Source organism: Miniopterus natalensis, chromosome 6, assembly GCF_054644295.1.
Source record: "Miniopterus natalensis isolate mMinNat1 chromosome 6, mMinNat1.hap1, whole genome shotgun sequence".
Lineage (NCBI taxonomy): Eukaryota > Metazoa > Chordata > Mammalia > Chiroptera > Miniopteridae > Miniopterus > Miniopterus natalensis.
The window spans coordinates 49,714,135-49,728,778 of record NC_142086.1 but is presented as its reverse complement, the minus strand read 5'-3'; the positions used below and the strand labels follow the sequence as shown (position 1 = coordinate 49,728,778).

Here is a 14,644-nt window from a genome sequence, read left to right as displayed (position 1 = left end):
GTTCATTTTAGGTAAGCAAACCCACTGTGCATCTGTCTACTCTGTGTGCCCGGTAGAGTGATACGGCACTGGGGACACGAATGTAAATAAGAAATAGACTGCTCTCAAGACGCACATATATTTTAATAAATGCATACAGTTTTTGTAGAAGCCGAAACAGAAAAATATTAATGAACAAGGAGACCAGGTATATACCCAAATCTATCTTCAAGGGAAAATAAAAGGAACTTAAGAAAGTTTATACTTATAAAAGGCTTCTTCTGTAGACAAAAGCGGTTAGAAGTACCCAGATTAACTTCTTTAACCCAGGAAATAGAATTGTTTATAAATATTTTATATTCTTGTTTTAATGTGAAAATGTATTAGACACTTGTGATTGGAATATTTTGTGGATAAATTGTTGTCTGCATGATGCAGAACAACTGCTATGGGCCTTTTATGAATAAAATGCTTTGTAAGTAAGAAGTACCTTCATCAAAAAAAGCAAAAGGTTAATGCCAAATGTTTCCTGTTGCCATCACGCTGGAGGTGGCAGTGGAGGGAAAAGCAGGCAGAGGCTGAAGCCAGGCGCGGCCGCCAGAGGGCCTCGGGGAGACCCGCGGACCTTCAGGGCGGGCTGAGAGCTGCCAAGGGGAGCCCGCAGGCAAAACGCGGCCTTCTCCCAACCGGACTGCCGAGGAAATGGGCACACTGGCTGCAGCCCCGCGGGCGTGCCTCTCGGCGATACTGACGCTCGGTACACACAGTGAGCACGGTGGCCTTCCCTCTAGCACAATGAAGGCTTCAGTTTGTTCGAGGACCGTGGCCTCCCTGAAGAGCAGTGCCCTAGAATTGTCCCAGTTAGGTTCGCTGGGCCAACCTCGGGCCCCTGACTAGCATGCTGCCTGCAAATTATATTTTAGCAAGGATTTGAACGCAGGGTCAAAACTCCTTCATCTCCTGGGTTTGCGTGTGGCGTGTGGCAGGGGCTGCGGTGGGGTGTGGTGGGGCAAAATATGTTTTAGTGCAAAGTATTAGTGGACGTATTTGAGGCAAAATTACATGAAGCTACGCTGGCTCCACTGCTCACCAAAGCCAAAGCTGAAATGTCTCTATTATTAGTTTTCATATGAAAACACAGAGTTCTGGGAGTAGAGAAGCTACAGTGCATTTAGTCCAGGGTACTGTGGACAATAAAGGGGTTCTAGGAAAGGTAACCCACAGGTGATCTGGTCCTAAATTCCTAACTGGGCAGGTCATGGTGGATAGTCAGGCCCCAGACCTGCAACTTCTTTAGTAAAAGGTTTATCTTTGCCTTAAGCAAGCCATTATCCATTGTTTCTGTGCATCCAGTTAATGCACCTTTGTAAGAAGCCTTTGAAGTAACCACCCTCAAAAAAACACAAAATCTTGTGAACTATCCTGTACCAATCCCTGCCTTGCTTTCCCCACCTCCATGTAGTCTTCCTATGTTCCCTCCTTAATTTCAAACACATAAAAGAAACTACAAACTGTCACTCTCCGGAGCATTAGAGATCTTGCTTCTCAGCAGTTGTCAGCTTTGGCTCAAATAAACTCATAAAACTTCTCTACAAGTTTGGATGTTTTTACGTCGACAGTACTCACCCATTCTTATCGCAGGGCACGACTCCCCAGAGATCCAAGCCCTCCCTTGTTAAGGTGCCTGTCTAAACAGAAACGAGCACTCAGTTTACTCTGAAGATCTAGTTCCCCTTTGGAAAGACTAATAAGGTATGTTTTAATTGAAAAATATATGCCATAAAATTTTATAGAGATCAGCACTTCAAGCAAGAACAGTACAGTAAGGTGGGTATCTGGACCCCTGGGGGAAGCTTTGATGAGCTCACAGCAGTTTATGACAAGCTGGCACTTAATCACTTTATACTTTAATGTTCTTAGCAATAAAAAGAAGAACCCCGTTTCTGCCTTACATATTTCAGAGGCTTGTTTTGAGGTTCTTAGGGCAGACTAAATGGATGGGAAAGTTCTTGATAAGCTTATAAGAGCTATAAAATGGATGAATCCCAATTTTTATAGCACAAGTTAAAAGTTTGTCATCAGAAATAAGTAATGGGACTAGAAGAATTTTTTTATTGTTCTAAAGAAATGGTTTGCTGTTTGACATATATTTGGTTAAAAGGTGCTTGTTGGTATTTTTCTACATGCAGTGTAACGATGAAGATTTATCTGGGTTAAAATACCAGCTGTGTGGTCTCAGCAAATTGCTGAATTTCTCTAAACATCAGAGCCCTTACCTATAATATGGTTATAATCATATAGGGTCATTGTGAAGATTAAATGAGATAATACAATAAAGTGCTTAATTTAACGTCTGGCATAGAGTAAGAGCTGATAATAATGAAAATTACTCATAATTATTATTTATTTTATATTCAAATTCTTGTCACAATTATCTCTCCCACCCCATTTCTTTTTCCAAGGCTAAGGAAAATATGATTTCATAAATAAAACATCTTTCCTTATGATGCTAGTTTGATCACAAAATAATACTGAAATGGTGGCAAGAGCCATATTAACCTTCTGTCCTTGGTAGATTGCTCAACAGTCAAACAATTAGATAACACAGCTCTGATCTCATTAATTCTGTGCAATCAAAAATCTTCAATATACTGTTTGATGGGTACAGATTTTATGTTTGGGAAGGTGAATGAAATTATGGAGATGGGGGGGGTGGTGGTCGCACAATTTGAATGCACCTAAAGCCACTTAAAAAGGTTAAAATGGTAAATTTTATGTTATGTATATTTTGCCACAATAAAAAATGTCAAGAAAAGGAAAGGGAACAATAAAAAATAAAAACCTTCAATGGTTTCCCACTGCCTAAAGAGTATGTAAAAATTTCTTAGCCAGACATTCAAGGTCTATAAACACCCTTTCCCATTACTAATGTCCTGCTCTTGTCAAAATCACACTTTATTGCTCTCCTGACTCTATGCCTTTGCCCATATTCAACTGCTTCCAATGCCTTTGTATTGTATATATTTTTTAATGTTTTTATAATGTTTTGACATCTTAAAAAATCTTCCTAACTGGAGAGAGACCCCCTCTCTGGGGCTGGAGATTCTTAGAGATGGCAAGGGACTCAGGCAGGAGCATGTCTTTGATATGCAAACTAGCCAAACCTCCTGTATCAGTCACATTCCCCAAGAGATAATATTCCTCTTCCTTAAGCATCCCAGGGCCAGGTACCAAACAAGTAGGGACCATCCCTACAGCCCAAAGCTCTCCAAAATCATTCGAACAAGCCAATCATCAGTTGTTTACCCTGCCTTGTCTTGCGTTTCCTGCAGAAATCCCAGTAAAGGCCATGGCCTAAGCAGTTCCCTCCCTCCTGCTTTGCTTCCTAATCAAAGCCTGGCTTTCTTCCTGTGGGCCTGCATGGTGAGCTATGCCTCACCTTTCCAGGGGGACTGTGAGTAACATTGACCTTTCCCTGTCACTACTCAGTCACCTTTATAAATTAAGACCCAGACACAAAACCTCCCGTCATTTCCCTCTTATCCTCTCACTGCTCCCACCTTCACCCCAGCATATGTGTATACAGACTAGAAGAACACCTTCAAGAGAAGGTGGAATAGAGGCTGGCTGGGAGTAACTGCCATATCATCAAGGATGACTTTAAGCAATATATTGCAGATGCGAAAAGATAGTAAGGGTCTGATGGGGGCTTTATTGTAACCAAGTTTCACAGTAAAGCACAGCTAAATAAAGTCTCCCTTTTTCCATTCATTCATTCATTCAAAAGTATTTATTGAGCACTGACTATACCAGGCAATATTCTTAACATTAGGGATACAGTAGTAACCATAGTAAAAGGTTTAAATTTTGTTCTCTGAGGGTTTTGGTGATAGACAGAATGCTATTTTAGTTAATTGTGTTTCATCGACTGTTGGAGCTAGAAGGATCTTAAAATATTCACTAATGCAGTGCCTACTGTTCCTTCTCCAAACCCTAGAATCTGAGAGCTCAAGAGACATCTTTCCTAGGTCACACAGCCAACCAGGATAAAGTGAAGCCAGATACCCACATCCTATGTTTCCTGCCTCATGGGGCTGTAAAGCACCAACACAGAATAACAAAAATGGGAGTGACAGTGAGGACAAAATACACATACCTTGTCAAAGCAGACAAGGTTTAATTGCCCACAGACATTGATTCTCTGGGGGCTGATGCAAAAGATGCCTCTCTTCTTCAGCCTCCTCTGGGCATAGATAATGCCTGTGGTCAGGGCGGCAGGCAGAGCAGGAGGAACTGCAATTGTGATGACATCCAGGGCTTTCTTTGCCACCTCCCCGGGAGCTTCCTGGAAGACAAGTCACTCTTTCACTATTACAGATAAATGGGGCACGAACAGCTTTATGAATATGATTTTTTCCTTCTTTTTGTTTACTTCTTTAGGTCAAATTTCTAGAAATAATATGAAGCAGTTCAAACCAGGGTCAAAGGGTATGAACATGTTCTGGCTCTCAAAACATTTTGCCAAAGTGCAAAGAAAAAGTTTGTAACGATTCATATGCTACCAGCAGAGAACCATGGACCAATTGGCCATATACCCTCACCAACACTGAGCATCTGGGTTTTAATTAAAATTCCTCATTTCATAGCTACAAAATACTATATTACTGGAATAAATATATTCTCAGATTGAAAATAGTGTAAGGAAATAGTGTGCAAGAGTAGAAGTATGTTGATATCTCAATAAACAAAATGTTTTATCAGATCTAATTGTTATTATGGACCTTGGTGATCAATTGCTTATATTGGAGAGCTGGGAGTCTATAGGCCAGTTTTGGTGTTTGGCTTTGTTTCCCAGGTTTATAAACCACACCATAGATTAAGGTCAACATGTAGAGTATAAAACAGACATGGCTAAGTGTATATCCTCATGTTGTACAAAAACAAAAGCAGCTTACCCCACTGAGTACGTAGACACACAAAGTATAGATCATCCCAATGGTGGCAGTCCCTATGAGGCACAGGAGGAACATGATGGCATCCCTGTAGAGCTTAAAGTTTATGGGCTTGGGATACAAGATGGATCTCACAAGGTCCCCCTTTGCAGTGTTGAATCCTGAAATGGTAAACACACACCTCACCCTCTCAGGATGACAAATCCTACTGCTGGTGCTCTTCTAAACCTCAACATTGCTTTATTTTCTCTAGAGATTTTAAACGGTGTTTAAACCCAAATACAAGTAAAGGATAATTGGGAAAATATCTCAGTGCTAGAATGGAAATATCTATTTCAGAGCCTATCACTCTGGCCTTCCTTCCTTCCTTCAATTTCAATGCATCCCAGAGATAAGAAAGCACTATACTGGGAGCAGAGCACAGTTTTTCCAAATATAACTTCCTTTTAAGGAACTGACTCATGAGTATGCATGCGCACACACGCACACACACACACACAGAAGTCACTTGAATTTAAACTAAATGGCCTAGTAAATACTGATGGACTCAATTTCTAATACTTCTCAATGTCAAGTTTTCAGTTGCTAGTCCTACCTAGAAAGAACTTGGGATTTGAGGTTAGAAGACCTGAGTTCTATGTCCAGCTCTGCCAGTTCCTGGCTATATGGTTTAAGTTCACCTAAATTGTCTGGGCCTGAGATGACTCATGTACAGAGGAGAGACGGTAGGCATCTTTGTTCTGCAAGTATGATATGTGCAAATAGTTTATAAACTACAAAGCACATAAATAGTAATATTGTAGTCAGTATTACTATTTTTTAAAGGCATATACCATAGTTCAATTCACAGTTAAAATATATAAATTTAATATATTTGGTTTGTTATCTAAAGATTGCTCCTTACCTAATAAATTTAATACACTAGACAAACTGAACGAAAATATTTTATTAAAATAACAAACTGGAAGGAAGAGATGCTAACTAACCAGTCTGCAGTACCACTGCTCTCGCAGGCCCGGAGCAAGCCCCCTTGGCCTGGATCACCTCTGTTCCACAAAAGAGGACATGCCGCTTGTAATCCACATCGCTCTGTGTTCTCCAGGGCGCAGAGCTATCCGTCTCGGGTAATGGAGTTTTAGTGACTGGAATGCTTTCTCCTACAGAAAACAAGCAATTCATTTGTGAGGCGAGGTGCCTTAGCTCATTTAAATCACGCATGCATCCTATAGTAGATGTTTGTTGCAAGCCTGCCATGTGGCAAGAACAACCCTAGACATTGGAAATACAAGGAGAAACATAGTGCTTGTTTCTAAGAGGTCTGTAGTCCAGAGAGGAACACAGGCACGTAAACAAATAAATATAATGCCATATTATAAATACTACGAGTATTATCAAATCAAACATCGATGCTGAAATCGGCTGGAAATAATCACGTAGAGCGTAGCAAAGCACTGTGACCTTAAGCAAGTTATTTCTCCTCTCTGGACCTCAGTTTTCATATCAACAAGATGCAATGACTCCTAAGTGTCCTCCCCGCCCAGCATGCTATTTATAAATGAACTACAGTTAGCGCAAAATACCCAGATTTGCCAAATCTTGCATCATCAACTTTTTCGACATTTTCAAGCCAAGCAAGGAAGAGCTTGGATTTTTTAACTCTGTGGATTTCAAGGTGTTCTTAAATGTTTTTAAACCCTCCAAGTTACCTGAAGACAAATTTTATATAAAAATAGTAAACATAAAAATAACATAATTCTGAAACATCTAATGATCTCTATAGCCTTTTAAGGTAAAATGACAGGGTTGTAACAACCCTTGGTTCAAGAAGGAAATGCTAAAGACTCAAAAAGTGATGACTGTATCAAACTTAGTACACAGAAAGCAGCTTTGCACTGAACTCTCAGCTATATCCAGGGCAGAACTGTTAATGAGATTTGTGGGGATAGGAAGGGCCCACAGCAGCCCCACACTTAGCGTTTGTCATTCAGGAAGAGGAGGAGCCTGGGAGCACTGGGGAGGCTGAAGAAGTGAGATAGAACCACACCTGTCAGCATGCCTTCATTCACCACACAGCTGCCATCAATCAGAATGGCATCACAGGGCATTTGCATTTTGTTCCCTGTCAAAATTAATAGATCTCCTGGGACCAGGAAGCGTGATTCCAGCTCTTGGACTCCAGCTGAAAGTGTAAGAAGACAGAGTCAAGTCAGTTATTTTTCCCACAAAAACACAGTCCACTGTCTACCTAAATTAGAAATCAATGAAAAAAGCAAACAGGACACTTAAAAAAAGGAAGTTATTCCTCAACATTGATTCAAAATCCAGAAACAATAAGAAAAAAAGCAATAAATTCAAATTACATAAAATAAGAAACCTTTGTGAGGCAAAAAATAAATAAGTAAGCAAAAAAACACTAATTACAAATTCAGAAAGAACTTAAAGTATAGACAAAAGACTAATGTTCCTAACATATACGGTTCCTAAAAGAAGAGATGCATAGCAAATGACTGTATAGCAAAATTAATGAGATGTTAACAGACAGTTCACATACACACACACACAAATTGCAAGGGGCATGTTAAACATTTGAAAAGATGTTTTTACTCATAATCAGAGAAATGAAAATTACTTCCATCTTTCCTTCCTGCTTTCCTACCTTCCTTCTTTATTCCTTCCTTATTTCCTGCCCTCCAAAGCTAAAAGGGGTTAAACAAGATAGACATCCATGCAGGGGACTAGGTGAGGTGGGGATGAGGGTGGAAGCCTGCTGTGGGTGTTGGAACCTGAAAAGGATGGCCTGGTTCAGGGTGTCAGAGGCCAGGGAGGGAGAAAAGGACCTCCAGAGTGGCAGTGGCTTGGTGCCGGATGTTGGAGTTGGAGCATGGGAGTAGGGGAGGGGACATCAGAAGTGATGGATGATGCATTACATCCAGGTGAGACTGATACAGTAATTAGATATAAAGGGGCTTGTGAGAACCAGGTTTCTCAATGAAGCAAGGAAGTTACAAATACAAACCAAAAAAAAACTAGAATGAACTCTGTGGTCTCCATAGAATCGAAGACAAAAGTATAAACTGATGATTTTCAACAGATAGAGAAGTAATATAGATGTAAATGGCAATCCATTAATACAGAATGAAAGATAAAATTATAAAATCACCATTTAACAACTATCAAAGTAATAATTAATCTAGCCAAGAAACACCAATGTATAATAAAACTAGTGGGTAAAAATTTGATGAGGATGATTTACTTATATAGTCTCAAAGTATCTCTTACCAAAATAATTACTAATTACAAAGAGAAAAAGTAAATTTACAATAGAGAAACCTGGCAGACACCATTTAATTAAGTAATCTAAGTAAATATCACTACTAATAGGACAAATTTAAAATATGTACCACATGAGAGGAAGCAGTGAGAACTCAACGTTACTTCTGTGATATTCCAGCTAAAAAATCCATAATCTGAATTTAACTATGAGAGAACATCAAACAAATCCAAGTTGAAGGACATTCTATGAAATAACCAGATCAAAGAGTCAAGGTAATAAAAGTCAAGGAAAGATTGAAGAAGATTAAAGAGACATTGCAAATAACACTACTGTGTAATCCTGAGTCCTTTCCTATAAAGAACATGATTGAGACCATTGGTACAATTGGAATAGTTCTGAGCATTAGTTGGCATTAATATATCAATATTCATTTCCTAATATTAATATTTGTACTGTCATTTATATAGAAGAATGTCCTTGTCTTTAAGAAACATACACTGGGAGATTAAAGATGGGGTGGACTGAGTGGAAGCTACGCTGACACTCTACCAGGACCAAACTGGGATTACGACTAAAATATAGAAAAATCATCCTGAATAATCAACTGCAACTAAAGATGAGCTGGAGAGCACCCTCATAACCAAGGACCTAAAATGGAGACTAAATAGAGACTGGTAGGAAGTATGGAGGCACAAGAAGGCAAGCTGGGCTCCCACAGGCAGCAGCTGAAGGCCTGGAGGGATAGCTCAGCTGTGGGGGGGCTCCCACTGAGGATTCTGGGGCCTAAATCCCAGGCTGGGCTTCCCAGCCCAGAGCACCAGAACTGAGAAAGGTGCCCACATAACATCTGCCTGTGTAAAGCAGCTGGGTTTCTGTCTACCGGGGAGAGAGGGCTGGAAATGCAGGAACCCTCTTAAAGAGCCAATGCACAAAATTTAATGTGCAGCCACTCACCTTGGGCTCCAGCAGAGGGAGGGCAGAGTGGACTGGATCTATGTGAGAAGAATCTAGGGCTGTGGGCTCTGGAGACAGAGCTCAGAGGACACCCCTCTGGATTCTTGTGCCAAGTCACTCCCCCATACTGCAGAGGCAGACATTTACCTTCCAAGCAGCTTTGGCCTGAGGGGAAAGCAATTGTCCCACCCTGATGGAAAACCTCTCATCCTACTCAGTGGAGTTTCTATAGCTTGAGGCTCATTAAGAGAATCAGATTAATCAGCCTGCAGGCAGAGGCAGGCCTCAGAGTGCTTTGAGTCTTTGCCTGATCTGCTTCTAGACCTTGGCCTTGGAAAAGCAGGCTTTTGTGTGCACCTTGGTCTTGTCCAAATGCACCCAGCCCCAACGGAGAACCTCAAGCTATGGGTTGTTGATAACTCCAAACAGGGTACTCAAGGCCAGTCACAATCAGCATCTGGCATTGGCTTGCACCAGAGAACTTCCAAAAAGACTGAAAGTCCTAGCAGGTTTACCTAATACATAAAAGCAAACCCAAATAGGCAGCCAAAATGGGGAGACAAAAAAACGAGCCCCAAAAGAAAAAACAAGAGAAGTCTCCAGAAAAAGAGCTAAATGAAATGGAGATAAGCAATCTATCAGATATAGAGTTCGGAATACTGATTATAAGGATGCTCAACAGCATGAAAAAAGATATGGAAACTATGAAAAATAACCAGTCAGAAATGAAGAATGACATAGCAGAAATAAAGAATACACTGGAAGGAATAAACAGCAGATTAGAGGAAGCTGAGGATCAGATCAGTGAATTAGAAGACAGGTAGAAAAAAATCACTCAATCAGAGATCCAAAAAGACAATTAAAAAACAGGAGAACTGTCTAAGGGAGCTTTGTGACAACATGAAACGTAACAATATTCAAACCATAGGAGTGCCAGAGGAGGTCGAAAGTAAGCAAGGGTTAGAGAACCTGTTTGAAGAAATAATGGCAGGAAACTTCCCTAATCTGATGAAGGAAAATGTCATACAAGTTCAGGAAGCACAGAGAGTCCCAACAAGAAGAACCCAAAGAAGCCCATACCCAAACATATCATAATTAAAATGTCAAAAATTCAAAACAAAGAGAGAATATTAAAGGCAGCAAGAGAAAAGCAATCTGTTACTTACAAAGGAGCTCCCATAAGGCTGTCGGCTGACTTCTCATCAGAAACTCTACTGGCTAGAAGGGAATGACATGAAGTATCCAAGGTAATGCAAAACAAGGATCTGAAACCAAGACTACTCTATCCAGCAAGGCTATCATTCAAAATAGATGGTGAAATAGTGAGCTTCCCAGACAAAAAATGCTAAAGGAGTTTATCACCACCAAACCAGCATTGCAAGAAATGTTAAAGGGACTGCTATAATAATAAGAAATAGAAAGAGAAACATAAGCATAAAGAATTAAAATGGCAATAAATAAGGACCTAGCAATAATAACCTTAAGGACTTTAAAGGAGAGGTCAACAGCAATACAGCCATAGTCATGGACTGTAATACCCGACTGACTTCACCGGATAGATCTTCCAGACAAAAAGTCAACACAGAAACAGTGACTAAATGGCACACTAGATCAGATGGGTTTAACTGATATTTATAGAACATTTCACCCCAAAGCAGCAGAATATACATTCCTCTCAAGTGCACATGGGTCATGCTCAAAGATAGACCACATGTTAGGACACAAAACCAGTCTCTACAAGTCCAAGTAGGTTGAAATCATATCAAGCATCTCAGATCACATTGGCATAAAATTAGAAATCAACTACAGTAAAAACACTCAAAAACATTCAAACACATGGAGGCTAAATAGCATGTTATTAAACAATGAATGGGTTACCAATGACATCAAGAAAGAAATAAAAAACTTCCTAGAGAAAATGAAAATGAACACACAACAACCCAAAATCTATGGGACACAGTGAAAGCAGGCCTAAGAGGGAAGTTCACAACACTACAGGTCTACCTCAAAAAGCAAGAAAAATTTTTAGTAAACTATCTAACCCTACAACTTAAAGAATTAAAGAGTTCCCCTGTGAAGCTGTCCAGGTAAGGGCTTTTGTTCGCTGGGGTTTTTTTTTTATTACTGCTTCGATTTCATCAGTTGTTATTAGCCTATTCAGGTTTTCTGATTCTTCCTGATTCAGTTTTACATGATCTCACTCATGTGTGGAATCTAATAAACAAAATAGACTGAGGAACAAAATAGATCCAGAGACATAGAAGCATGGAACAGACTGATGAACTCGGGGAATGAAGGGGTGGGGGAGGGGGGTTGGAGAGATTCATCAAAGAACATATGCATATATGTATAACCCATGGACACAGACGATAATGTGGTGAAGACTTGAGGGTGGATGCGAGTGGAGGGGCTCAATGGGGGGAAAAAGGGGAGATATCTGTAATATTTTCAACACTAAAGGGGAAAAAAAGAAATACACACTAACATATGGGGGTTATGGAGCCACATGTCAGCAACTTATTCTCGAATGGTTTAGGAAAAAAGTAATATGAACTATTCTTGCAACAACTCCATAAGTTTTAAGTTATTTCCTAAAAAAAAGACAAAAAGAGAAATATACATGAGATAACATTGCTCACCTATCTGATTAGAAAAATGTAAAAGTTTGCCAGCATATTCTGCTGGCAAGACTGTGAGGAAACAGGCACTTTCACACATTCCTGGTGCAAATGCAAACTGGTACAAAGTCTAAGGAAAGAACCTTGGCAATATCTATCTTTTAAAAGTGCAAAGGCATTTATTCTATAACTGAGCAATTTTACTTCTCAATATCTACACCAAAGATAGACTGGCAAAGGTGTGAAAAGACCAAAAAAAGTATAAAAAGACATATATGCACAAGGCTTTTTTATTACAGCACTATTGGTACTAGTAACAAACTGAAGAGGAAAAAAAAAATCCTTCAATAGAGAACTGATCGAGTGAACAGTGATTCCTCCACACAAGTCTGTATTAGGCAGCTGAAACAACGAATGAAGAATATCTACATATCTTTCTATGAAAGGGTCTCTGGGAAACATAGTCAAGTATGTAAAACATACACACCAGGAAATATATGTTAAATGTGTATGTTACACTCTTGTTATCTAAAAAGCAGTAGCTAAATATGTCCTATTCTGTAAATATATTATATAGCTATAAATATTATATATAATTTGTTTGTATTTTGAAATGTAACAATGGACCACAAACAAAAATGATAACTATAGAGAGAATGAGAACATAAGGTAGAGAGAAAAGGGATAGACTAGAGTCACCTGAATGTCCTCTGTCTTAAGGATTTAACTTTCAAACCATGTATATATTTTATATAATATCTACACAAACTAATACCAAAGTAAATTTGGAAAGCTAACACTAAAAGTCTAAAGCAAAATGAATGAGATGAACCTATCATGTTGTTGGCATAACCATACACAAAAGAAATATTTTGAGAGACTTTAAAATATGATTTTTTATAAGTCAGTCCTCTCATGTTTTTATTTATTTATTAAAATATGATTTTTTTTAAAAAGTATAATTTCACTGAATATTCTTAATAGTACATCACAAACAGGAAAACAAGAACTTAAAAAAATCTTAAAGTGCTTTTAGGAATCATATGTTGCTGGGTGTCTTGGTTTGGTATTCTGATATTATTGTGTATAACAGGGTGAGGCAAATAAGTAATTTGTTGCTGTTATTGAGAATTGGGACTTCAGGTATGGAGAAAGGAGAGACAGTAGTAGTACAATCAATAAAGGAAAGTAAAAAACCCATAGTTCTAAACTTGAATCGGAAATGTCAGTATGAACTCACAATGTATTTTGCCTACGCCTAGAAACAATTAGTAACACCACAGAAATGACCACTCCTGATGCTCTGATTGAGGTCTCTAAGTACCATACCTAAGAGCTCCTTCGAAAAATGGGTGTGTCTCAGTTTGGAGCAGGAATTGTTCAAAATGAGTTTGGAATACCTCGTTATACCAGAAATCACTAAAACATTCAAAGACTACTAAGATCATGTCAAAAGAACTCAGGAGCCAACCTAAAGAAGCTCTAAATGGTTGAAGATGGGACAATTTCAGCAAGAATAAGAACTGCAATAGATGGAAATGTATCAACCATGTTTACCATTATACATTCACAATGACACTCAAAAAAACCTTTGAAAATGCTAGAGGATCAACCCGTTATTTTGATTGCTGATAAATAAAGAGGAATAGCCAGACTCATAGAGAACAGGCTGACTGGGGGGGGGGGGGGGGGGGGCAGGGCTGGCTTTGGGGGGTGGAGGCATTGAGCAAAAAAGGAAAAGAGAAAAAGCTCATGGACATGGACAACAGTGTGTTGATTGCCTGGGGAGGGGAGGTCGGGGGAAGTGGAGGAAGGTATAGGGGGAGTAAATGGTGAAGGAAGGAGACTTCACTTGGGCTGGTGAACACATAATACAGTGTACAGATGATGTATTGTGGGGGGGGGGAATGTGGAACGACTGGAATCATTGTTGGTGGGTATATAAAATAGCACAACCACTTTGGAAAAAAGTTTGGCATTTTCTTTAAAAGGTAAACATTTTTTTCTACTACATGATCCAACCATTCTGCAGTTATGTATTTTCGCATAAAAATGAAAGTGTATGTCCATACAAAGACTTGAACCCAAATGTTCATTGTGGCATTATTTGTAATAGCCCAAAATTAGTAACAACCCGAATTTCCATCTACAGGTGAGTGGATGAGCAAATCCATGCAATGGGATTCTACTGAGGAATAAAAAGAAGTGAACTATTGATATACTTAACAAAATGGATGAACTTAAAAATATTTATAAACTTTAATCCCAATAAAATTAACCCAAAATATATTATGAAAAACAAAATATGGATACTGTACAATACCATTCATATAAAATTGTAAACATGAAAACTGGGAGCCTGCTGATGGGGGTAGGAAGAAAGTGGTTGAGAGAGAAGATTACAAACAGGCACAAGGCAACTTTGGGGGGGCAATGAATAGCCATTATCGTTATCTTGGTGATAATTTCATGGGTGTGTACACAGTCAAAACCAACAATTTGTATACTTTAAACATGTTCATTTCATTCTATGTCAATTTTACCTCAATAAAGTTGGTTTTTTTAAGGTAAGAAGATCTCCAGTTTCTCATCTCTTTAAGTAAATGCACAGGAAAAGATGAAAAGAGAGTAGCAGGAACCATTAGAAATACAAATTTAAATCTTCTGATTCCATATGGACAACACATAGATCTAAAATAATGGGACTTACCTTTTCTCCCACATACAGAGACTGTAATGCTATTATGTGACTCAACTAGACGGTGGAGTTTTACAGATTGCTGAAAAGAAAGGAAAATAGAAAAAGGCTTATTTATTTCAGGATAAGTCCCAGGTATTATTCAGTAAAGCACTAGCCTTCTTTAAAG

At 39.0% G+C, this 14,644-nt stretch overlaps 1 protein-coding gene across 1 annotated transcript in view; it reads right to left on the bottom strand.

Moving 5' to 3' along the window:
• ATP13A4 (ATPase 13A4) overlaps window positions 1–14,644 on the bottom strand; it is a 94,852-nt gene that overhangs the window by 38,701 nt on the left and 41,507 nt on the right. Inside the window, exons 8-13 of the mRNA XM_087817814.1 lie at window positions 14,488–14,557; window positions 6,976–7,110; window positions 5,918–6,088; window positions 4,935–5,092; window positions 4,136–4,324; window positions 1,606–1,667 (exon numbers count right to left, since the gene is read on the bottom strand). Coding sequence (XP_087673940.1) covers window positions 1,606–1,667; window positions 4,136–4,324; window positions 4,935–5,092; window positions 5,918–6,088; window positions 6,976–7,110; window positions 14,488–14,557 — 785 coding nt within the window. The remainder of the gene's footprint in view (window positions 1–1,605; window positions 1,668–4,135; window positions 4,325–4,934; window positions 5,093–5,917; window positions 6,089–6,975; window positions 7,111–14,487; window positions 14,558–14,644) is intronic.